General features: G+C 35.4%; 1 protein-coding gene across 3 annotated transcripts in view; it reads left to right on the forward strand.

The window, feature by feature from the left end:
* Positions 1-27067, forward strand: part of NLGN4X (neuroligin 4 X-linked) — a 137414-nt gene that overhangs the window by 99251 nt on the left and 11096 nt on the right. For all 3 annotated transcript variants that reach the window (XM_072852968.1, XM_072852977.1, XM_072852987.1), the window contains one exon: positions 26435-26620. In XM_072852968.1, coding sequence (XP_072709069.1) covers positions 26435-26620 — 186 coding nt within the window. The remainder of the gene's footprint in view (positions 1-26434; positions 26621-27067) is intronic.

Raw genomic sequence — 27067 nt, forward strand, 5'->3', positions numbered from 1 at the left:
GAGAGAGAGATGTAAAAAAGGACACATGGAAGGCCACTAAAAGCTGTTCAATGACAGTACATATTGCCTCAAAGCTCAGTATGTAGTATTCCACCTATTCTTTCCTTCTGCATTGTTTTGAGAACAACAAGAACTAAAATTAAATCATAATAGTTAAAATTAAGAATTATGTGTACTAGGGAAAGTGATGTTTTACTACTGCTATGGATGAGAGGAAGTTCTTACAGGTTCTCGGTAAGAACTGTCCATAACTTTGTCCATAACTCTTTAGATCTGAAACGTTAACAATTTATTGCTGTTTCACATTCATATGTAGTAGTTTTGTGAGTTTTTTTCCTTGGAATTTTGACAGATATAGTCCTTATCTGTAATGGGCTCTGTACAAATCCCTCAATATGTTGTTAATATTTCTGCATGATTTGTTTATACTATTATTTCTCTGTCTCAGTGTTCTCTTCCAAATTGTTGTTTTTATATTAACCTTTCCCATTGACTCTCCTCTATCTAGAGCTGAGCATGGCTGCTTCCTTCATGCTATTGCAACTTAATAATATCACAAATATCTTTATGTCAAATGTAAAATACATCTTATACAAGAGATAATATATATTATCTTACTATATTCTGCATCATTATATCACGATTCCAATATTTCTTTGGAAATTTCATCTAATACTAACTTATTCTTCTTTATAAAGTTTCAAATTTGGGTCATTTTCTTAGCAATGTTTTTCATTCTTTAACTCCTATGATCTCATTTACTTACCTATGAAACTTTTTATACTGGCAAATTTTACTGTGAAAGGGATGTTGTGTTATGATGCTTCTTCTGAGGTCTGATAGATTTGGTTACTGCTGGAGGAGCCATGCTTCTTAACTCTGCCTTTCGGTTTGATAAACAGGCTGCCATATGGGGGAGTTGTTCCTCCTGTAATATAGATGTGGTTGCAACTGGAGAAGACAGTTTCACATCATTTAGCTTTAGACTAATCGGGGAAATAAGTAATAGAAAAACCTCTTCTCTAGTCGAAAGTGCATCACAGTCTGGTATTTTTAGATAAAGCCTAGTTTGCTGGCAGATGGTAAACATTAAATTTACAGCTACTGGATTTTGCATTTGGGAAACGGTTCCTACAGGATATGCAGTCTGATTTTGTGAACAGTTAAGAATATGAGTGGGTCCATTGCTTTCAGAAGACCTAATCATGTGTGCAAAGCTATCCTTGTCCATAAGTATTTGTAAGATTGGGATTTAAGCAGGTTTTTTGCCTTAAAACAAAAATAAATTTAAAAAAACCCCAAAAACCAAAACAAAAAAACCCAAACCCAAACCCATGTTATTATAACTGTGTTAGGCTAGAAAGGTTAGGGTAATGCTTTATTTTAGCATTCTATTTTGCTTCACACAGGAGGCCTATTAAATCACCAGTGAATCTGTTGTTTGTTTTGGGCTCTGTTTTAATTTAATTTATTTGCATTCTCATGGCAATATCCTTTTTACAAATATTGTGAGGCATTTAATAAGTAGGCAAATGCATGTAAGTTCCACTATGAACTGCTCAACTTAAAAGATACAATCGATTAGTCTGTGCTGTTGTCTTAAATTTAAATAATGAGATGCTGAAAGTGCTCGTTACAAATTCATTCTTTTTTCTCTGTTGTTCATTCCATGACATTTCTCTACATCCCTTGGTTCCTTGTAACAGATTGGTTAAAATCCAATTTAAGATGCAGATTTGAACCATATTTTTTCAGTGATTTACACCTGTGGTTTAATGAGTTACTGTCTTTATAATTGTGTATTATATTTAAATGTAATGATTTTTTTTTCCCATTTCTCTTTCTCAGATAATCTTTTAGGAAAGGGCTAATTTCTGTGTAAAATCTTTTTATCCTTTTCATTTACTTCAGTGACAGGAAGAACATATAAATGTGAATATTAATGGCATAGCAACAATATAATTATATTGTCTTATATTCATGACACAGTAGTAACATAGTTATATTGTGTTACATTGTTTCTATTATTAAAAATTATTACTTTTAGAGGAATATGGGCTTCTCTACCAGGCATAAATTTAAAACCTGAATTCCCTCCCTCCAATCCTCCTGAAATATATTACAAATTTAGTCTATGAATTTTTCTCTTTATTTCCCAGAACGTTGACTCATTTTATATAAAAAATTTACTCACCATTAGAAGAAAATAATCCTCAGCTACAGTTGTAATAAGTAACACACAATCCCTATAAAAGACACCAGGAAAACTGGTTTAACTAGTTTTAATGCATTCAGAGGAAATCATAGGCAAAGCTAATATCCACTTTGTTATGCAACTTAACACTTTTAATTTTAAATGGAATTACTGGTCTCTGTTGCTGTAATGAAAAGGCAACATCTCTCAGAGATTCTGAGAGAAGCACAATTTCTTGTAGAACTGTTGATTTAATGCTATGGTGGAAAGCAGCTGCACTGCCATCCTAAACAAACTGTGCAGGACAAGATGAAGGGACAAATTGTTCCCTGATTGTTGTATAGGTGATCAGAAGTTACCACATAAAAATCACTCTTTTATCATACAGTAACAGCAATACAAATTCACAACATTGTGATCACCTGCCTCTGTTTAGGACGTGCAATTCAGGAAGCTGAACTGAAGACATCCCAGTGCCTGACATCTTGTATAATTAATAGTATAAGGGAAGGAAAATTTGGTCAGGAAAAACATAGCTACAAAAAAAAGTAATTGCATATTAATAGAAAAATTGCATGGAAATAAGAATTGTTCCTTCCTTGTAAGAAAAGGAGCTTCCACCAATCTACGAAATTGAAATACTTAGTCAAAGGGTCAAATCTGATGAGTGGTTTCTTATGCTAGTACTTCGCTTAGTGCTGCCAGTTTAATTCTCACTCTATAGGGACGTTACATTCCCAGTAGCTGCTACTTCAGTAGCAGTTCTGGGGGAACTGAGCATTCCCCCAGTAACTGCTCATTCATAGTTAGCTATGCCATTCACTTGTTGTACATAGGAGCTTATATGTCATTTTTAATGGGTGTGCAGAAATTTAAAATGAGTTGTCTCTTGGTCCTAGCCTAGAACATAAACTTCAGTTCTCTTCTTTATTGTCAGACTGAAAGACAATCTGTGTCCAATGAAAATATACAAACATAGCCACACAGCATCTTCAAATTTGCCTTTCAGTATGCAAAGGTGTGTTTTGTGAAATAAAATAATTGCTCACTTAAATTTTAAGCTACCAAACCTACTTCTTAGTGGGGCTGTATCAACATCATGCACTAACCATTAGATTAAAGTATCATCATTACTTCCTCTTTTTAAAGAAACCTGAATGATTTATATGTCATTCGAATTTGTCTCACTTTAGCTAATAGCCTTTTTGTTGTTGTTTTTTTATGACTTTTCCTTGCTAAATAAGTGAGTTTTTATAATCAGAAGGGTGTTTTTACATTGCAATTATGTCATGTCTCAATCTTCTTTTTGCAAAACCTCAGCAGACTGGGGCTCTAAAGTCTAAAGAATAGGATTACTTTCATTAAATGTGTATGCCTAAAATGTAGTAGATATTTATCACCATTGACATTAAAGGGAGACCTAGAGGACTAACTCAGCTGCCTGCACTGGCAACATTTGAAAGTAGGGGCGATGAATACTATTGTTTTTTCTCTGTCATTTGCCTGAGTTGCTACATTTTTTGGCTTATCCCTCATTCACACAGATAATCTTTTAAAATAAAAACCTCAGAATGGATTGCAGTGTTCTTAGTAGGGATGAAGTCATCCCCCTTTTCTTACAAACTGCTTCCTCCTTATATATCCAAAGATAGCCTCAGTCTATCACACTGGAGTCTTCTCTTCAGTTGCTCTAAAAAAACCCCAACCCCCTAGGGCTTTTTTAGTCATTGGTTTGTAGGGTACCGCCCTGCTACTCTCACATTCACATACATTCTGCAGCTATGGCTTCCATTCCTTGTTCATGTATAAATCTGTGTTTTGCTTTGGATAAAGAATTTTTGTTTGAAGAAAGAAGAAAATAATATTAAGTGGATTTGTATTGTGCTGCCTGGGTGTTTTATCTTCATTGGATCAGTAATCTGTAAGATTTATTATCAGTGATTTTCTATTTACTTTCAGATCGTTGATGAAAACATCCACTTTACAGCATGCTGAGCTTAGGACTGGAGCCATGTACTTCTTTATTCTATTATTAATTCTAAAAGTGTTTTTGTCTGTGTCTTGGGTTTTCAGATTCTTTGGTCCAGTATCTTCATTTGTAAAATAAGGATAATTCTACTTTCTAACTCTCAAAGGCGTGGTACCAGTAAAATACCATGACCTGTCACCAAAAAAAAAAAAAAAAAAAAAGCCATTGGAAAGAGAGAAGAGGTGAAGAGAAGGCAGGAGGGGGTGAGATAAAAGTAATCCTACTACAGAAATTACTATGATGACTATGTAGGCCTATACTCAACAGAAGGTAGTTATGGTGTGGCTAGAGAGCATTTATACACGGTTGTATGTTTCTCCTATAGCCACCTTTTCCATCAGTTCCTTTTCCAGAATAGCAAAGCAGTAGGGATTTGTGCACTTATTGTACTTATTGCAATATTAATTCCCTAGGCAATACCAGAAGAAACACTGACATAGACTTGTAGTAATTTCAGATAAAGTCCCTTGGTATTAAACTGTCAGAAAAGATCTGGGTTTTTTTAACCCAAATTCACACCATTTATTTAACTTGATTTGAAAAGAGTCTTAGGTTCTTCAAAGTTCTGTGTAAACAGGATTTTTTAAAAATCCAAATTGTGAAGTGAGGAGTTGGGAACCTGGAAGTCCAAGGGAACTTGGAACCTGACACTTTCAGATTTTCATCTCTCTGTGTAGCTGAAAATTTCTGCCAAATGGCATGCATGGATATGACCTAAAGTTTAAGACGTTGGAAGCAATAGATATGGTGCACTAGCAAGAAACTAAAAATTCTCAAATCAGCCTATGAAAATTAAAATCCTTGTATCCATCTGTCTTCTCACTGGAAAGGAGATTATGTATATTTAGGTTTATGCTTAATTTTTTATTTTCTTAATATATGTGTGTGTGTATGTTAAATATTTCAGATCAAGCAAACTTATTAAAAATCCACTGAGCTTCTGTCCAGGAGGTTGGGTATTTTCTTATTCTATCTTTCGTTCTCAGACTATGCTCTGGTATTAGACAACACAGATAAATATATCCATGAACTGATGATACGTCTCTGCAGCTCTTTCTCAGGAGGCTATTAATACGATGAAAAATCTTGGATAAAAATAGGGAAAAAAAAGAAAAACTGTGAATGGGCTCAATGACCCACTTACAAAAATATTTGGTGACTTGCCATGAAATAGTTAGAGAATGAAAAAAGCACCATAAAAATTCCGCATCCTGTTGGGAATTCTGATGTCTTCAGTAAGAATATTGGTACAAAGACTTGTTGTCGCAGACAAATAGTGCTTGTGAGTCATTGCTTTGATCCCAAAGTAACATGCAAGCAAAATTGTCTCTTTACATAATGCGACAAATTCAGCAAATGATGACAAACAGCTCACCAGCTCACATAAAAGAACATTCACAATATCCAGGCTGCTTTAAAAGTTCCACTAATTGTTTAGGCAAATACCAATTACCACTAGATGTTTTACCGCTACTGTATACATTTGCAATGCAAAAGCAAAGCCCTCTCTATCTTACAGACGTGAGGATCTAAAACGGGGGAGCTTTCTAAAAGTACTCCAAGTTCTTTTGTTTTTGAATATTCTATAGTAAGCAGTGCTGGAAATTATTTATGGAGAGATTATTTTATATGTTTGTAGAGATGTTGAGATGTTTATCTGGCAGCCCTGCCTTTTAGTTCCTTGCACTTGATTGGATGCTCAAGTCAGACACTCCATGGACCTTGCAGATGCCTGACTCCACAGTTAGGGTCTATTCTACAAAAATAAAGTATTTAATTTAGTAGTGCAATCAGTGGAGAAAGATAAGCATCTCTGAAGACCTTAGGAAAGACTGACTTTTTCTAATATAGGTTTCTCCTAAGTTAAGACAAAGCAACCATCCTACAGAAAGGAGACACCAATGGGAGCCTTCCCCTTAGGAACCAGTCTGACTTGCATGCAGGTGCAGGCAGCATATAGAAACGGCTATTTCTCTTCTTACCCTGGTAGTATTCACCCAAGATGTGGGAAACCTATTTTACAGACTTACTCAGCCCCAAAGGAGATATTCCAAGTGATGATAGACTCTAATCTTTCTGATAAACTGGGTAACTATTCAGACAGGCTAGAAAAATCATGAGGCCATAAGATGAAGAGGCAAAAGAAAGCTGTGTGCATGAATGATGAAAAACATTTAAAGAAAGGAAAATGGTGGGATCTGAGTAATTTTTTTTTTTTTTTTTTTTTTTTTAGGTTTCATTTGTATTACTGTTTAAATTCCCATGGGAAAAAAACAAAAACCAAAACCAAAACAAAGTAACCACAGTCCAGAGAGTAGTTTCTGCAACCTTCTTCCAGTTTAGCAATTTGTTTTTCTTACATTTCCTTTTCTAGCAATGAATACCACTCGATGGGTTGAAGTGTTTGACAAAAAACAGACTTTTTTTTTAATTGTTACTTAATGAACACTAAATACACACACACACATATATATATATAAATTCCACTGGAGACCAATATGTACAGAAAACAATCATAGGGAAAAAAAAATACAGTTCAAATTAAAAACAGGAAAGGGAATTACTTTCCGCATAATAACAGTAAAAGGTTATGCGGTTCTGCAAACACGTATTTGAAATAATGTATTCTTCTACTATTTTTCATTTTATGATGAACATTTTGAATGAGAAGAGACTTATAGAAACAGCATTTCTTTAAAATTGTCCCATGATGTAAGTTGGAAAATACAACTTAACATAAACTTATGGGATTTCCAAGAAAGACACTTTGCATCATATTTACATCCAAATAAAACTAGAGCAGTAAGTAAAGCTAGGAACGTTGAATGCCATAGCTTATCCTCCTCTTTGTGCCAGCAATCTAGTGAATGGGTGCAATAATCCATTTACAAAATTAGCTGGTGAAATGCTTTGAACATAAAAGACCATAAAATCCTGCTAGATTTGTAGGTGTCTTCACTAAGAATGTTTTTACTGTCACAATATATGAAGCAATGGTAACAAAAAAGGGCAAAGAAGGGTAAAGAAAATACTAGAATAAAGAATAATTTTCATCTGTGATTGCTTTGTTTGTTCATGTGTATTAATTATATAAAGTAGCCTTCTGTTCTGTATCCAGGCAACACAAAATTGTTCCATTTTAATAGTAAAGTATGAAAGTAAATAATAATTTTCATAGGCACATACTGCAAAAGAAATAAATGACTGGTTTACCCTTCTGTTAAAGGTAAAGAGAAGAAAAAAATATATTTTTGAATAAAAAGTCAACAATAATTAGATTTACTAAAAACTTTCAACAATGTACAAGCATAAATATGAAAATGTCCTTTAATTTTGTCTCTAATAGCATAACATGAAGGGACTTTTGTACAAGGTTACCCTCACTTTTGCTTCTCTTCATTGGGAAGAATAATTTCATTCCTATCAATACTGTATGTAGACAGATCAGAAATGGCTACTTCTGGGGCTCCAAATATGAAAACAAATTCACAATTTTTTTTCCTCAGATTATTTAATACTTAGCACTTTATTGTCAGTATTCTTTACAAGCAGGATAGAGTGGAGGGAGAAAAAATACTGTTCTGTCTAGTCATTCCTAGATATTCTTCCTTCTGCTGAGTAATAATCCAGGCACAGATAACATGCAGTGCAAGTGTGTTTAGTGTGGTTAAGGGTAACTTTTTTTGTTAACTTTCAAAGGACTGGGAGTCTCTTAATTTTAGGTTTATGTTCTTGAATACATGATAGTAGGGGCACATATGAGGTATGAATATGGTTTAATTTTGTGCAAGCACTTTTCCTCTCTTTTCTTCAAGCTTATGAATTCCTGGAATCAAAGGACAGAAGCAACCAATCATCTCTGGCTTTCTGTAGAAACCAGAACAAAGAGGTTAGCCAAAACTGCAGAATGTGAACTCCTAGTCTTCAGAACTGGTTTCTAAATAAACAATTATTTCTGTTACATTCTTTGGTTGAAAATAACATATAGAAGATTATAATTTTTATAATACTATTTTTGAAACATTCAAAACATGAGTATTGAACAGTTTCTAACCCTTTTTTTCCTCTCCAAAATAACATCTGTTGTGTAACCAGAAGAATACAGGATGGAAACAACAAAGTCCATGTACTCAACATTTACGTTTCATAAAATAAAATGTATATGTGCAAAACCAGAAGCAATTTCAGCTTTTCTGTATATTTAACATATTTTTTAGGACTTTCTGTCTTAATCTTTTACTATATTAAAGAATCTGAAGGCATCAGAATGGTTCCAGGAAATGAATATTTTTGGATTTATAACCAAATTTAATCAAAGCTTTTCAGGCTTCTCAGATACATTTTCTGCTATGAAGAATCATTTCAGAAGGTCTGAGTTTATCTCACCTGAGTAACCCACCTAAAGTCTGGAAATGGTCATACTACCCTTTATAAAATACTTCCTTATTTTCTTTTGCTGCAGATAGATTGCTTTCTTCACCATTTATGCCTGGTACTGTTGGGTGATAATTATCATATTCTCATAACTATTTTGCTAGATTTTGAGCCCTACAACCTCTCAGCTTTGCTTGTTTTGTAGAGGAACTGAATTAACGTCAACACGTTGAGGATCATTTGGAGTAGAAATTAGTAAAAACTCTTATCTTTTGCTAGTGATACATTGAGTGTGGGTGTATCAAGAGTGTTTGCTGCTTTAATGAATGCCAGTTAATGCCAGAAGGAGAGCTGGATTGATTCTGCAGGAATAAGATTCATGTGGGAGATTTTGATAGCATGTTTCATTTTTTGTAAAAGAAGTGGTAGTACAAATTAGGATGTGAAATACCATAGAATTGAGAAGCATGTTAACTGCTGTCACAACCTTACCTAGCCCCGACAGGCGGCAGCAGACTTTCCAGCCATCTCCCTGACCTGCGCTGCTTCCCAAGAAGAATGTCTGTAATTTCCATCTTCCTCCTAGTTTCTTCAGAGAGCAGTAAGTGATCACCTCCTTCCCTGTTCTTTCAACACCACTTTGCTGGATTGGAAGATGAGTCCCATCCTATACACTTCTGTGGATGCTTCCCTTGCTTGTCCTTGGTGACACATATCAGGAGGTGCTGAGGTTGTGCTTGCTGTGCCCTTAGAGATAGTCCCATTAAACTCCTTCTCTTGTTGGTGTGAAGAGTGATTCCTTCAATGGCAGTTCAGAGCAGGAGTGCAATTCAGTGTTTGAATTTACCCCAATAACTATAGAAGATATTATGAAGATTAATCTTCCTCTGCAAAAATTTGCCCCTGTAAGTAGGAACCTCCTACTATTCGTATCTCTGTCTGAGAAGCCAAATTCTCGATACTGTTATGAATATTTTCTAGCAACTGATCAAGGATTTGTGGTATTTTGGTTTTGAAATGTATCATTTTGAGTACAACGGCAGTGTGCATTGGGGAGAAGAGGGGGAGGGTATCCCCAAAACTCACCTCTGAGAGTAAAGGATTGTCACTGCACGATTTCCAGTAGTCTCTCAGAAATCGGCAAAACTGAATCCATCCTGAAGAAAAAATGAAGAGCTAGAGCATAATTTGGAGATATTTAGAAATGCCAGAATGTGTTCTAAAGCCAATTCTAGTCCAATTCCTTTATTCCAGTATTTCTAGCTTTCTCCATGATATTAAAATCACTACATGGATATGTAAACATAAACAGTGCAATAACTAAAACTATCAGATTGAACAAAGTAAGTTTATCCAGAGATTCATAAAAAAAGATTTTTAAAACTAGAGAATAATTCATTATTGTTAGCCTTTATAATGATTTAGTGCTATAAAGCTTATATTATTAATTAGAGAAGTAAGCACAGAAGAAAGCACCAAAACCCCAAACCAAGTACAAATATACTAGTGGGGAAAATCCCACATTACATGGAAGATTAAATTAAACAAATATAATTGTCATTTCCTTTTCTACATTATAAATGTAATAATGGAAAATCTAATTCCTCCCTAAGGCCCAGAGTAATTCTATTAGGAAGCCATTATATACTACTTAATAGAAGGAAGCTTATGTGATGCCAATGAAATGATGCATATTGTAGCATGAACCCAACTACCAACAGGTGACTTTTGTATGAAAATGTCCAAAATGTACATGTTGGTTCTTTCATCTTATTTTTAATGATAAACTTTAATTCACCTGTTATTACAACTTTAATAAGGACAAAAAAATCTAAGAAAAACACCAAAGATATGAATAATTAGATACAAAGACATAAATACTGCCAGATAAGTAAAAAGTGAACAATGAGTAGGACAATATCCCATCAGGAGCATGTGTCATAGAGTAGTTGACTTAAGAAGTCCTTTCCCCCCTCTAATTTATTTTTATGGTTATATTGTTATTTATATATTATATATTTATGTTCATATATTTGTGATTGATGCTTATATATACTATGATTGAGAATAAGCCTAACTGAATGACATGTAAAATTTTCAAAGCGATACTTAATTTAAAACTAAGAACTGCAAAGTTGAATGAGGAGTATATATATCTTCTAAATCATCAGATATTGGTCAAAATTGGTACAAAATAGCAAAAATGTTTCACCTGTTATGATAATGTAGTAGGGCAAGGCTGATCATGACCTTCCAAATTTATTCAGAGCTTTATAGAAAACTTATAAAATAATGTGTTAAAACAAAGAAGTAACTCCATGTTTTCACTGATTTGAGCATAACATATAATCTTCAAATCTCTTTTTTTTTCAAATTGAAGAAATGCCTCAGTTTACCAAAAAAGACCGTCTAATTTATGACTTCACTTTATGGAAGTCGTTTGGCAAACATCATAGTTATAGATATTTAGTTTCATGTTTCTCTAGGAATGCTCTAACTTAGAATTGTCAAAGTATTCTTTAAAATACTTAGGATCTTTGTGTGTAAATGATTGGATTACTGAGGCTATGGAAGTGATAAGAAGGGGTTTATACTTGCTTCTTTCTTTCTGAGAAGAGTAATTGTGGCACATAATAGTTCTACTGTCATGGTAAACTTCTGCTTAGAAACACTAATTCAGAATACTCCGTGTGTTTGAATGTGTAGCAGAATTGATTTGGTTCACTTTGTTAGAACTGTGAATGCTGAGGCACATTATTTAAATCCATTTATTTCTCACAGGGGATTCATCATGTGCAAAGCGAATCTGAGACAATTTATTTTAATATATTCTGTGGACTTCAGTGTCAAAGACTTAGAAAAGATAGTTTTGTCAAAAACCTCTTTAAAAAAAAAGAAAGTAAATTTGCATATAGGACTTTTTCCTAACAGAAGTCAACCAAAAAAACCCCAAACAACTGAGTATTTTACTAGGAGTTCTAGAAATCTGTTCATGCAATTCCTGAAATATTACCTTATCTTATTCAAGACTTCTAAAGGTTGATTTTGAATAGTAGATGGAGACAGAAGTGCATGAGCACTTTTATCTTTCTAAAAATTTCATTTTAGCCATTTCTGAAACTGTTTAGTAGACCACTCAGCACAGGCAACATGTACAAGATGTGAGGGAAGGGAGATGCAGTGGCAGTGTTGCTCTCATCTGTGGCTTCTGGCATTGGAATCATTCCTGAGGGCCCTGTAAATCCGTGAAAGAATGAAGTTTAAGCTTTATCACAGCCTAGTTAGCCCACCTATAGCTGCAGGGTCATAGGGTCTAACTTTGGGATACAGACACCTAAGACATCCTTACATGTAACCAAACTTGTGGTGAAAAAGATTAAGTACACCCACATGTGATCCTCCTGAACACTACCATTTTGGTAAATTCAGCAACAGAACTCATAACCTTTGCAGTCGTGTTTACCAATTAGCTTTGATTAAACACAAAGTCAGTTTAACCATTTATCAAGCATGTTAAGAAGGAACAAAAGCGAGAACACCAGAAGATATTTTATTTTTCTTCAAGCCTTTCTTAAAAATTGATTCCAAAGGACATTTGGTATTGGCATATGCCAATATCCTCCGGCATAAAAAAAGTTACATGTTCTATGTAATCTACTGCTTGAATACATCATGGATATGTTTAAGTGTGATACGTTGCCCACATCCACTGACAGGGTTCTTCAGCAGGCATTTTAGATGTTGCACAGGGAATTTCATTTTAAGGGAGCATTTAGTACAAAAAACCTAGTGGATCAAGATAAAGAATTATGAATCATTTACTCTGGTTGAAAACCATTTGTGCTACGCCTTTCTCAAAGGGGTCTGTATAGTATAATTATTATTAATTTTTAGAAGATATATAAGGAGTATGTACCATAAAATGACTTTTAATGATAGTCTCACTTTTCAACTTTATTTTTGGCTCCCAGGAATTTTATTAAAGGTTTTGTCAGTGATTAGTCACTGTCGGACTAGCGAGTGGTAAGGTTCATTTCTCCCCAGTCCCTTTCCTTAGTGCTTTGTCAAGGAGCTGAGCATTTTTCATATTATTAAGGATATTACAAATTCTAGTCAAATATTATCAAAGAGCTGATTTGTCTAATTTCTCAGAAAATCCTACTGCATGTTACTGAGTTTTTAGAACAGCATGCTACTTAGTTTATAGGTTATTGACACCATACTTCATAATGGTATGCACCACAAATAAATAAGGCAAGGGCATTATCATTTTTTTTCAGTACAGAAGTCAGAATGTAATTAGTTTCTCAGAACAACCATTTGTTAAAATTAAAATAATGCAACATTCCTGCTCATTTTTAACAATTCACTATTAACTTAAAAATACGTACTCATGGTCTGATGATTTTAAAATCCACACACCCCACATCATGAAAAGCTCAACTCTTATGTGAGCCTAAACATAGCATTATTTATGATGCAAAATAAATGTTTATGAATTTTGTTTCACTTACTAATAGAAATTTTTTTGAAATTAAAATCACAATGGAAGGTAGAGAAATAGTGCAAGTGCTTTATTTGTGCAGAGTCAGCTTAGCTTTTCTCTCAGTACCATATGTGCTTGTTTTCTGTGCTTATCAACGAACATTTTGCTTCTCTAGTGTTCAGAGTATGTTTTTGAAGGCACTGTCTAGAATTGATCCATAACCAATTGATGGCTCCCTCACAGGGCACTGATGAGTGTCCAGGCTTCAAGCCAACCAAATATTAGCAACACAAAATCTCTTTCCTGAAAGAAGGGTCAACTTAGATGCTTTCTTCATCATAGATTAATGGGCACTGATGCACTAGCTTCTGCCTTTCAAGTGCTGCTTAGTGAATAATGAATAGTGAATAATAGCTGGTGCACTGGGCCAGGTACAGTTGTATTCCAGTTCTGTGCTTGTAAGCATGCTCTTCTGTAAGCATAAGAAAGGAAGCAGCAGCAGCCACAAATAACTGGGCTGAGATTTGTGGACATATAATGAGGTGCTCTGCTTATGACCAATGTCATTCTCTCAAGTTAATGGTTAAAAAGAACTTGCTCTTTAAGTGTTATTCTTCCTTAAAGCCCTAAACTCTGAAACAAATCATCATGAAAAAAAAAATTCTAACTGGAAAATGAGGAGTTTGTTCTTTTCATCTGCTTAGTTACATAGTTATTTCCATTCTAACTAAAAAAGGATAACTTTAATTTTAATAGGCTTTTAATTCTGAAGCTAGTATTTTATATTCTCGATGTATGATATTTTGCTTTCTTTTAATATTTCCAGCTAAAAAAAGAAAAAAAAGCACAGTTCATTTTCAGTTTTATAGTCTAAGCTGTCTAAATGATATAGACTGCTAGTTTAGGAGAATGGAGTTTATGCCTGAGAGCAGGAAGCGACACAACCCAATAAGGTAACTCATTATGTCTGCTTCTTGCAACTGAGAATGGTGCTTAAGAGGATAAGACAGTTGTCCTTGGAGCAGAAAACGCCTGAGATCATTGCTAATGATCACTTGTTAACCATCACCCTCTTCCAAGTGGTCAGTCCTTGTAAGAAGTTTGCCATTTGAAATCACATAGCCTTTTATAATAGATGGATGATGTCAGGCTACCTATTAGGAAAATATTTTTTATTAGATGCTGCATTCTCTTCCTTACATTGTCCTACTTTTTGCATTTAAAAGTGCTTACCTGTGTAAGTAAGTAGTCCATTTGAACTAAACAAATTTACTTTTTTTTTTTTTATGATGTGTCTTGTGTGGTATATTAATTGTTCAATATGTGTTACTCGTCTGCTTTCTGATATAGTGCTGGGTATGTTAGTTGTTCAATATGTGTTACTCCTCTGCTTTCTGATATAGTGCTGCATTCATTCTTCCAACTATGCATGCAGTCTTAAGATCAAAATGAGACACACAAGAAAAATGTGAACAGAGGCACAAAAATTCAACTTCCTTTGATGGACATACATTGTGGCTTGGGGATGAGATCATAACTAACCTTTGTTTTCTTGTTGATTGTGGGGCCACTCTCCTATCAGATCAGCTCACTGTCAAGTCACAATTTGTGCCAGCTACCTGCATGTCACTGAGAAATTTTTGAGGCTTTTTTGGTCACTGAAGATTTTTCCCAGATTATCTGTTCTGTGTGTTCCAAGGAGGATGAATGGTGTTGATCCATAAATGCCTAGGACAGTGTTAAGGGTGTTACAGACACAGCTGCAAGAGGCCATAATTAATCCCAAACTGAAGTGACCCTTGCCAGATTTTTTCTTTTTGTTCTGCATGACTCTTTTCCCACTATAGGGCCAATGCAGAGAATAAGCATTATCCTACTTTCATTTCTTTGCCATCCACTGAATCCTTACACTCAGCTCATCTCCCTGCAAGAAGCTCCATGAGCTGGATAGTACGTGTAGGGTATCTGTTGCATAAGTATGCATCTGTCTTGACTTTACTGAATTCACAGAATCAAGGTCGCTCTGCTGTGTTTATTAGATAACATAACAGTGTTGTTTTATGTATTTAGTTATTTAGTTTATTTATTTACAGAAACATACAATTCCAAGTGTCTTTCCATTGGAGGTAGTGGGCATGTATCTAGTGTTTCAGGTCAAGCAAGTTGAGTGAAAAGGATTGTAGGCAATGGGAATAATGCACTCACATTGGCATGCTAATGGCCCTTATCTAATATGTACGAAATGCTAATTCTATGCAAAACCTCATTTCAAATAATTCCATTTAGTAAAGACAAAGCGGTTAGTTTTGGTGCTGCTAGTTGTCATCCAGTTCTTACATAAGACAGAAAAGAGCAGTATTCTTACTGGAGAAGAGGTGGCTATGGCATAAGAAAATAAAACTGGAAGTCAGAAGATATATGTCAGTGCTGGTGACTACTTCCTAAACTGCCAACAGGATTCAGTGGAGGGCCACTTGGGGTGACTTCTAATTTGGTTGAATACCAAACTGAATATTTGGCTTAAGAAAACACCTCCCTTTTTTCAGAGGTAGTAGTACCATTGTACTGACAGCCTATTGACCAGTAGAGAAATTTGTGTTTCAGTGAGCTTCTTTACTGGTCAATGGAAACTTATGGGTTTACAGTGCAATTTTATTTCTCTTAAAACTAGCTTTATATAAAACCAACAAAAACTGTTGGGTAACTTTGTTTTAAATACTAAACAAAAAATAACCTAATGAAGGTCCTAAGGTTTTGAACCCTTATTTCTCATTTTCACAGCAACTTGTAAGCACTTGGTTTTTGACACCAGTATATTAATGCAATAATATTGTCTGCTTGGTCACTTGGTGTTTTTCCTAGCAAGAAAAAAATTACGCCTAATTTCCTATAACTCTTTTATTCAAAAGATTCCAATCTTTTGAAGCTGATAATTAAAGATAAAAATGCCCTTGCTGTTTTTATGGCTAGTTGCCATTTATGTCATGCAGGTTAACTTTCCTGTCATTTGTAGGGGCAAACTTAATGTCTTTGCTTGTTGTTAAAATATGTAACTTTTTTTTCTGTGTCCTATTAGGTTTTCTCTGTTACGGATGACCAGTTAAAGATGTTGTCTCTTCATCATAATATCAATCATTTAGTTAAAAAAACCAAAAGTGTATTAATTTAGTCTTAGTTTCATGTAGGTTTCATCTACATTTTATAAAAATAATAAAAAAAATATTTCCAGCTTTCATAGACCTACAGCACACCTCTTCCTGATGAAATAGGCACTTCTAAAAAGCGACCAGATGCTTTAGAAGTGAACATCTGTGCCACAACTGTAGAATAATGGACTGGGTCTGGCTGGGATGGAGTTAAATTTCTTCAAAACAGCCCATACGGTGCTGTGTTTTGCTTTTATGGCTGGAGGTGGGCAAGAGGTTGGGTGAGTAAGCAAGAGTCGGGACAGCTGACCCAAATTGGCCAAGGGGATATCCTATGCCATATAACGTCATGCTCAGAGGACATAACATCAGAGGAAGAAATGGGGTGGTTTTGGCTTCCAGGTAGCTGTTGTTCAATGACTGGCTAGGCATCGGTCTGCCTGTGGGAGGTGGAGAGTGATGTCCACTCTCCTTCAGTTGTTTTTTTCTCTTTCTTTCAGCTATTATACTGTCTTTATCTCAGCCCACAAGTTTTCCTGTATTTGTTCTTCATATTTTCTCCTCGTGTATTTCTGGTGGGGGGGGGTGACTGCATTGCAGCTTTGTGGATGTTTGGCTGCTGGCCAGGGTCAACACACCACAAGAAAGTAGTGGCTCACTCAATTGTTCTTCTGTGCTCATAGTGCATTTCCCTTGTTAAATACTTTTTGATTTGACCATCTAGATCAGTGATTAGAGAATATTTTCAAAGCGTAGGCTGATTGAGTACACCAGGTATTTGTCAGTCTCTTCTCCAAAACACACAACTTTTTTTTTACCTTTTTTTTCCCCCTAGCAATAAAACCCTTAAAGTGATTGACTGATTTTAGCTTGTTTTGTTTTGGTTTTAATCAGCCTGTTTATAATGCATTCAACAATAGCCTTTTTATTGGACCTGCTGTTTTATTGTATTTTGTGTAATGGCAGGTTTAACTTGTGAGTATTTGGATAAGTAGTAAGTAAGAAGACAATAGATCAATCAATGTGTTCTGCAATGTTTTTTGCTGTCATCTTTATTTACTGTTTTTTAAAAAATCTACATTCATAACAATTGGCAAAAGCTTCTTCAATAACACGTCATATAGGGTTATGTGCTACTCATCATGATTAATGACGATAGAACTGAATGTTGAGGATGTCTTCAATCTCTAATGCTTTAGATAACATTCCTTGGCCTAACCTCATTGCACAATAGTTTCAGAGCATTTTACAATGAACAAGGCAAATTTAAAAGCAGTTAAGGTGTCATGTACAAATTTCAATTGGATTCTTTAAAACGATTTCATTGTAGAAATATCATAATGGCTTAGCTGAAAGAAACTTGTTGACCTCCCTAGTGCTCTGATAAATTTATGCTCTCTAAGAAGCTTTTCACTGTTTAGAAAGGTCTATAAAAATAGATTTTTAATCTTGTTACAATGCATCCTATTGTCTTTTCTCATTCTTTTCCCCCTAAGCGTTCTTATAAACATATGCTATCCAGGACATTTTCAAAAGGCTTTTATGTATTTAAAACTAGATATTCTCCTGATTTGTAAAGAACACACTTTAGATTTCAGTACTGAAGCAATATAGAAACAAATAATAATATTCTCATTTCACTCTCCCTCTGACCAATTCTTTTGTACTTCATGTGGTAATGAGATGTTCTTTCTAGACAAGCAGATTTAGGTTTTGTATTCACAACAGAAGTAATCTGAAAGAATCCATCAAGGTAGAATCATAAGAGACTGTTTTCTTGCTTAAGCCTGAGTTAGAAAATTGTATTAAAGACATCACTATCCTTTATATTTTAACATAATCTATTGACTCATATGAAAACTGTAAGCTGAGTTGTCTTCACTATGTTTTTCTCTTCACTTTTGATATCTTGAGTTAAAATTTAAATGAGCGTTATCTGGAGCTGGGTAGGGTAAGTAACCATACTTTAGAATAGCAGGCCATACTACTGCTTGAGTTGCTGAATATTAAATAATTTGCTTTGACAGTAGCACCTGCAAATTTCAAACCATTTTGCAGGTGAAGGAAAAGCATTATTGTTTTGTTTTCAGGATGAAGAAGTATCTGTGTAACATTATGTCTGCATAGATTCATACATGGCCCCTCCACAGTCCTCGCATTTGCCTTAGTCACTAGATAGCTGTCTCAGACTCGCTCTGCACAGAGTGAATCTGTGCAGCAGTGATGCTTGCTCAACTTTGCATGGGCCATTCATGCTGCAGGAAAAATTCAGCAATTTTTTTTTCCTGCTAAATGTGTGCCAAGGACACTATCACTCCATCTCACATCCCACCATCTTTGCAGAAAAATTTAAACAGTACTGTTAAAGTTACCCATAGAGTCAAAACAAAAAGGAATATACAGTTATATTGATTCCAACAGAAACATAATCCAGCCAAGCATCCTGTCTCCAAACACCATTGGGGCTGTTTGGGGACTATCAGGGAAGGGTAAGCATAGGACAAACTTATATGATAATTCCCTCTAATACTCCTCTGTCCTCCAACTGTTTATATCTCAGGGACTTCCTCAACCAACTGTGGTCTCTATGTACGCAGTAATCCCCAATGGATTTCATTTCACATTTGAACAATTTAACATTTGAGTTCAGCAGGTACACTTTTACAGTGGTAAATGTGATGTGTACAGACAAAAGCTATTAGAAAATATGAAGACTGCTATATGCTTGCTGTTTGCTCTTTGCTTTAAAAAGGCCCTACTCTGGCATTTCACAAATGAAAACAAGAAATACATGATTATGGTTCAAAGCATAGTCTCTTGTATCTTATTTATATTGCTTATGTCATGTTTCTGATCAGATGCTGTACAAATTGATCTTATTTGTGAGAATTTTTCCTGACAAACAAATTGCAGCAGGCTATACAGTCAGGGCAGCAGTGGAGACATAACGACAAAAGAAATGTGAAACCAGACAATACAGCAGAGGCTTAAAAAGGAGGATACAAATAGATTAAAATGCACTAGCTTGTTGATTTTGTACAGATTTCCTGATTAATTTCTCGTTGTGATAGCTTGGCTGTTCAATGTGCCTTATTAAGTTTGGCATTAGTTTTTATGTAAGGGCTATGTGTCAGAAATTATTTTTTTTTTTTTTAAGAAAACCTGTGAAGGGAAGAAGAGGAGCAAAAGTATTTCATTTGCAGTGAAGAGGGTACCTCATTTCAAGATATACTTTAAAAATAGATTTTATTAGCTACTAAAATGTATGATAGAATGAGGTTTAATATTTCATTATTTATATTTTTCCAACTTAAATGGGAAAAAAAATCAGATATAACTAGTTAACTTTCTGCTTTGTGGTTTTATTTAAATCTTAAGTCAGTGCCATTTACCAGTATTTGTAAATTTTGATACTATTTTGAACCAGTAAGAAAATACTGGCTTTCACATACCAAATCAACCTTGTCTGTTTCCACTGGGAGATTTTATACTATCTACTGCAGCATAAATTTAGAACAAAAAAAAGCTGTCCTAAGAGTTACTAGAGTAGTGCAAAATATTCTTCCTTGAGAAAAGGAAATATTTTTTAGTTTGTTTGTTTGTTACTATAGAAAAAAGTTACTGAAGTACCCCACCTGCAAAAAATCACAACAGGGGAATCTATTGCATTTGTAGTTTTCTTAGCTTCCCCTTTATAAGTTATAAGTTTCTAATAACTTATAATCTTTTACAGCCTGGCGTGGACTACAGACAATGATGTTTGCACCCATGTGACTATGCATGTCAAATGGAAAATTTTAAGATTAGAATTAAATGAGCATACAGCAGCTCATATTTAAACTCAGAAAGTAAGAGAATTGAAGTAAATATTTTTGAAAAATATAATGTAGCACAAGTGGTTTTGATCATTGTTACCACTGTTCCACTCTTCACGTAGAGCAGGCAACTTACTTCCATCACACATGCCTTTATTAGACAAGCTTTCCTTTACACCTGGTGTTGATACTGGAGTTCAGATGTCATTGCTAACCAGTGTGGAAGGGATAAGTAAGGAAGCAGTGGAAAAAAAATCTGAAGGCAGAAGTGTAGCTCGGTGTTTAGTCTCCTGCTTCCACTGCTTTGGGAGCAAACAAACAGAAAAGAGAAGGAGAGAAAGAGACAGAGAAAGAGAGAGTTTTTAAAAGGCACAAAGCAATGGAGGAACACTCGCAGTTGAAGTTTAGGCTTTCAGCCAGCCATCAAATTGATTTGATATGGATTAGGCCCAGGGGCCAAAATATGAAGATAAAGAATGGGTTTTTCCTGCAGTGATATAATACTGGGTATTAATGTGTGGGAAATGGCAAAGAAAAGTTGTCACAGCATTTTATATTTTGAAAAATTTAAAAAGAATGAGAAATCAGTAGATAGGAATAAAATAAATGCAAACTGCTATAAGATTGCCGTTATCTTGGTGATTGTATTTATCTCTAAGGCTGAAGTTATAGTTCTCAGGTCATAATTTACTGTATTTAACTTAATGGTTTTTTTTCTTTGTCTTTATTTTTTCCTAAGTGTATGTATTTTAATTATTTTTTTCTATTCTTTTTAAAGTGAATTTAGTATTCATGCCAACGGCTAGGTTAGTAAGTCCTGAAAGATAAAACCTCCCTTTTTCTGAACAGCTACTTCAGAGCAAAAAAGAGCAATGAAACATGTCCTCAAATGGAAACAAATTCCTCTTCACTTTCTACTGGTTAAATCCAGGAAAACTGGAGTTAAATTAGGGGAATCATTCAGTATTTTCATCTCCATAGCAGACAGAGCAGAGTCTGCCCTTTTCCCAGTCTATCTGTCCTGAGCAACAGGAGCCACAAGTACTACAGATGACTTTATTCTCTAGGTAGGAATTGATTTCACCTAAACTTGCCTAAAAGGTAGGTGTCAGGTCTAAGCTGGTCTTCTACATTTGTCTATTTTCTACAGAGAAAGAAAATTACTTTGATGGGAGTTCATCCAATCCAAAGCTAGATGTCTAAAAAACTGAAGCTACTTTTTCAGGGGGTTTTTGTCTCTCCACAGTAGTTGTCAGGTTAGTACAAAAAATATTAAATTAGACACAGAGTTTTTAGGTGGCTAAAGTTAACAGTGATCCATTCATCCTTCCATATCTCCTCTGATCTGGAGCTCTACGTGACAGAAAGATGTCAGTTATGATTGATGTTGCATCTTGACATACTCATGCTATTCTCCTCAAACTATCTATTCAATGCCCATAAATCACCACATAACTTTCAGTTGAAAATACTTTTGTCTAAATATTAGGATAGATTATATTCCAATATCATATTTAGTATACGTGAAATGCTTTATAGTTGTTAAGCAGCCTACTTAATTATTTGCATAACTGGAAAAGATCCACAGCTGAAATGTAGCACCACCTGAGCCTGCTCCTTGCAAATTGAAATTCTGTGGTTGGAAGAATGTGATTTTGATCCTGAGCATGTCCACACTAGCTTTTTAATTCAGATCAAGAGTGCATTCCACAGAAAACCTCAGTTTTGTCACCACCTCCATGCACATTGTTTCACATTTCAGAGAGGTTCTGTAAAGTGCAGCCTGGACCCTTCCAGGTGAACCTCAGGTGGGAGATGTGCTCCCCCTTATGCACAATGTCCACCAGTCGTCATTCATGTAGCACATGGGACCAGACAAGAGTTAGGCCGTAGTATAAAACAGTATGCGAAATGTGTACAGTGTGGACGTGAGGTCCAACTATTCTGTTCTAGGCTCCCTCTTGCAGGTCTACACGGCATGCTAACATAGGGATGGCCTCCATCCACGAGACAAGGCTGGAGCTGGACAGAGGTAAACTGTCTGGGTAGATTTTATAGATATTGACCCCTGCTATTTGTCACTGTGGGTCCCCAAACAACTTTTTAGTGTTCAAGGGGAAATACCACCACTGGTTTGTTGAGGTTTGTTTAGTCTTTCAGTAAGATTTCTGTGGCATAGTAGGAAAACCAATTATAAAGATAGACCTAGGGATTTACTCTTGTTTAAGTGGGATCTAAAGGAGCTCTGTGTGTAGCTTTATGTCTTCCCTGCATTATCAGACCAATGCAAGTGACAGCATGTAGCTTGTGAGTCCATTCATTTTTAAAGGCTATGGAAAAAGAAAAATCCCAGTAATTTCCATTTGTAGTCCTCTTCCTCCCCGAGTGTAGCTAATCTAGTAGGTTAAACTAAAGCATTCATCTAGAATGCTTCCATTAATAGAATCAGAGAAAAAGAAATAAAACTGTTACTTCAGAAGCCTAAATTTAAAGAAGCATTACCTTTCTCTACATGAAAGTGTAGAAAAAAATGAGATGCAAGATTAATTACAAGTAATACAGCAAAACAGATCAAGAATTTGTTTTTTTAATTTATTTTTTAAGAATAAACGATCATAAGGAAAAACTGCTCAATTCATATGGCTTAAATTAAATCAGTATCAAAGCAGTTTATTAGTTTATTCATGACATATAACTAACCGGCAGTCAGTGAGCTATACTTTCAGGATCAATATCAGCAATACAAAAGATAAACTACAATACTAGACACTTAAGAAAGGTTAGTAACCAGTTGCAAATTTCTAAACACCCTTCTATAACTAATCCCAAAAAGTTCTAATCATACACACAAACGCACAAAGCTAGGTGTGCACCAAGCCACCTCCAGGCTGTGTGGGTCACCAGCAGCCCCATCAAGGGGGAGTGGAAGTTGCACCATTCTCCATGTGAGGCATATGGCTGCTCCAGCATCAGATGAGCCCCTGACACTCCCAACCACCCACTGACCCACACTAAGAAAAAAACACTCCACAAGTCTCCACACACCAAGGAGGTCCCTGTGTGCCAGCCCACATGGACAGCCCCTGGCTGGGTGCAGGCACCCCACAGGAGGGTGCTCTGTCCAGGCTGGAGGGAGTTTGTGATGTTGGTGGCCACTCCTTGAAATGTCAAACTATGTCCAGCTGCTGCCGTCTTCCCACCTCCCTCTCTCTACTTTTACAAATTACCATGCTTCTTTTGCCCTTATTTTCAAGCTGACCTTTGCTTCAGAGGACTCTAATTCCCTGGTTACTACTCAGTCCAGCTGGTGGTCATCTTTCCCTCTCACACAATAAGTTTGGAGCAAATGTCCCCTAAGACAATTTGGGGTATTTCACTCAACACAGATGGGATGGACTCACATTCCTCTTTTTCAGCTGTTGCTGTCCATGGCATCTTGCAGTGGGAGAGTCATGTGCTCATCCTTCCAAATCATTATTTAAAGGAAGACAGATTTGTGAAGTCAAGAACTGACTATTACTGTTAATGCCTTTCTGTATCATTGCGGGGGGAGAGCTCTTTGTTTCTTTGTTTTCCATACTCACCTGTTGCCATTCCTTCCTCTGTTGCATTAGGCTAGTGAGAAGAATTTCCGGGTTCTATCAAAACCCCAACCTAAGGATTTTCAGATCACAGAATGCCCTTCAAATCATGCCAAACTGTAAAATGGGAAATATCCTTAACTGCACCTAAAAACATATATGTAAAAGGCACAAACTATAAATCCCCATATCAGAAAAAAGCTGCATTCCTGGTTGTTCAGGATTTTAGAGTGACACATGAAGATACTGTTCTGAAATCTTCACAGTGGTCACAGGAAAAAAAAACACCTCTTAGTGTTGTGTATTTCTGGACAAATAGTTAATCCTTGCCTGAATTTCCTGAAATGGCTTTGAACAAATATTTTGATCTGGTATTCAGAGCATGAAAGAAAATATATCCTCATCAAGAAAAGACAGATTTATGAATTCAGTTTCTGTCATGTGGGGCTGACACTTTGCTATGATGATTAGTTTTTAAATTAAGAAAATTTGTTCTTGCAATTAATGAGAATCAGCAGAGAACTATGGAAACAAAAAATCTTCATTTGTCTAACATCAGATATTCATTGACTGCAGTTTTACTCAGTCACCTTTTAGTACATTTGGAAAGAATTCAAAATCACAAAGATCAACCAGCTTTAGCTTGATGCTGCTAGAAGAACTAAAATGTGTTTAGGCTCTGAATATTAATTATCATGCTGCTTTAAAGGTTACAACAGTCACTTTCTCCCAGGGAGGTCAGAGTTCTGATTGAATAAAGGCTTAATTATAGAATATTATAGAACATTGCAGTGAGCTGCAGCAACAAAGCCAGCAAGTGCATTATTCTTTCTTTGACAGTCCTAAAAAGATAATAAAGGCATGTGAAAAAGAGAAAAACACATCTGTTAAAAAAAAATTGAGGCAATTATGGATTAATAGTTTGTTTGTTTTTTCCCCATTGGTATAGAAGAGAAAAAAGATGTTACTACTATTCGAACTACTGTGCTTGCCATTATTAGAGACTTTTTAATGAGAAAGCCGTATCAAATGCTATTTAGCAATAAGGATATGATTCGTATTACTGCAATTGAAGTAACTGTTTTGTGAAAAATACAGGGACTCATCAGACACTTACTGACATTAAATACCTATTAATAATTACTAATTAAATATGAAAAAGATTATTTTGGGTGCAAGGTAATACATTCCATTCTATCGTGCCTAACCTTGCATGCAGAAATTTATGCCACCATGTGGGCCATATAGCATTCCATATTTAAAGTTTAGTCCTTGTATGATCTTGCTTTTAAACCTTGAGGCTGGATTTTGCATCTCTTTGTAGGAATTTTACCATAGAAAACATTATGGAAATACAGGTGTGAATGTCCGACACATCTAATTTATTCTTTTCTCTTGCCTTTCCTCCATATTGTGAATCCCTTCCACCTTGTGAATTTTCATTCTTCCTATCACTGAAAAAATAACTACAGCCAGTACAAAGTGATCTGTTCCCCTTTGCCAAAACAGGTGAAATGTACTGCAAGGCCTTTTTTTCCCTAGGACCTCAGACTTCCCTTGCAGTCCTTCCTAGGAGCATGAAGGTCTTGTCACAGCAGGCTTAGGTGGCTCAAGATTACAGACTGTCTCATCTCAAACTGCTCCAGGACTACAGATCTCCTGAGTCCTGGGGCCCTCTTCTGGCAAATTTGTCTGAACTGATAATTAGCTTGGAAACACCAGTCAAGTGATTTCCTTGTTTTGTCTGGATGAGCAGCTGTCAGCAGCGCCTAAATCAGTAATGTCCATCTGAAAACTTCCATATGCTGTAAGGTATTTCTAATAGACTTCTGACTTCCAGTGGTCTGACAGGAAAAGATCTGTGGGAGTTAAAAAGAGGAGCGTGAATACATGGCTTAATGTGGTAATTTAGACATAGCACAAGGTCTTAACTGTGAATGATAGGCAGTGTGGATAACGGCAATGTTTCACTTTAGCTGGTTTCAGAAAAACAAAATTAATCTCAGTCCTAGTCTTTCCGTGATTTTGTTCTCAGTTGCAAGACAAGCAGCAAACGTGTCATGCTTTGTTTCTAAAATCTGATAACCATAGTACAGGAACAAAAAATAGCAGTGCAGCTTTCCCTGCAATTTCCAAGGAAAGAGACAAAACCTGATTTGTTCAGATAAAATCTCCCAGACAAAGTCTGAATTGCTGAGGATTTACCTGCTACCTTCCTAATAAATATCCTCTGTGAAACTGGAGTGTAATTTTTTCCTAGGCCTTTTTCCTGTTCCTTTTACTATTTTCTTCATCCTTCTTTTTCTGTTTCTATCTATCCATATCACAAGTACAATAATTTAGAGAGCTATGTAATCCAGGACAATTTTGGTCCATGGTAAGGAGCATTTAAATTAATGTATTAGAGAGCCTTGTTCTCAGTGAAAGACTGGGTATCTCACTTCTTCTTTGCACAAAAATGATTTCCTAAGTTTTTGTACTTTACTCACATACAGTTATCAAATGTTTAAAATCTTCAGTCTGTATTGTTGCATTGATGGAGAATTATTTCAAAAAGGAATAACGATTTTTCACAAACGTGACCTCTGCAGTAGGGAAAAACAAAGCAAAACCAAATAGCATACAGAATGAGTTCCACTGCCTGCACTGGAGACATTTAACTAGGACCATGACCTTTAAAAAAAAAAAAAAAGAAGAAAAAAAAAAAGCCCAGAAGATGAAAAGATGGGAAGATGTGTTGTGTATATGTGGATACCCGGTAGCTAACTCTGTATGTGGTGAACTAAAATTATCTTTTTTTGCCTTACAGGTTTTTTAAGTACTGGGGACCAAGCTGCAAAAGGCAATTATGGATTGCTTGACCAAATCCAAGCTTTACGTTGGATTGAAGAAAATATTGGATCTTTCGGAGGAGACCCAAAAAGAGTTACTATTTTTGGATCTGGGGCAGGAGCTTCCTGTGTCAGTCTGCTGACACTCTCTCACTATTCAGAAGGTAACAAGCTTCTGAGAAAAGCACATTGTTAAAAAACATTATAGTGTAACAAAAATGGCCATATCAGGTAGGCTGAATTAGAATTACATGAGGTCTATAATTTTTGTAAAATACCTAGTAACTAGTATTCTGGATTTCTATTAGTCAACATAAATATTTTTATATGAAAAATTAAATGCTATTATAACAGAAGTTTAATGCAACAAATGCCATGGGCAATATACTTTTTCTACCTTTGTCAAGTCTCCACTGATTCTTCTATCAAAGATTTTTCCCCAATTAAAATGGAAAAGGGAAGTGACCTTTTTCATTTTTACATGCTCTTGTCTGCACTTCCAACATGTATTTAGATGCTTTCCTTAATAATAACATAACTTAACCTTATTAAAAAATGTACTTAACTCCACACAAGTACTGTGTGATCCCACGCAGAGTTCTTAAGATTTT

This window comes from Ciconia boyciana, chromosome 1 (genome assembly GCF_034638445.1).
Source record: "Ciconia boyciana chromosome 1, ASM3463844v1, whole genome shotgun sequence".
NCBI classification, from domain to species: domain Eukaryota; kingdom Metazoa; phylum Chordata; class Aves; order Ciconiiformes; family Ciconiidae; genus Ciconia; species Ciconia boyciana.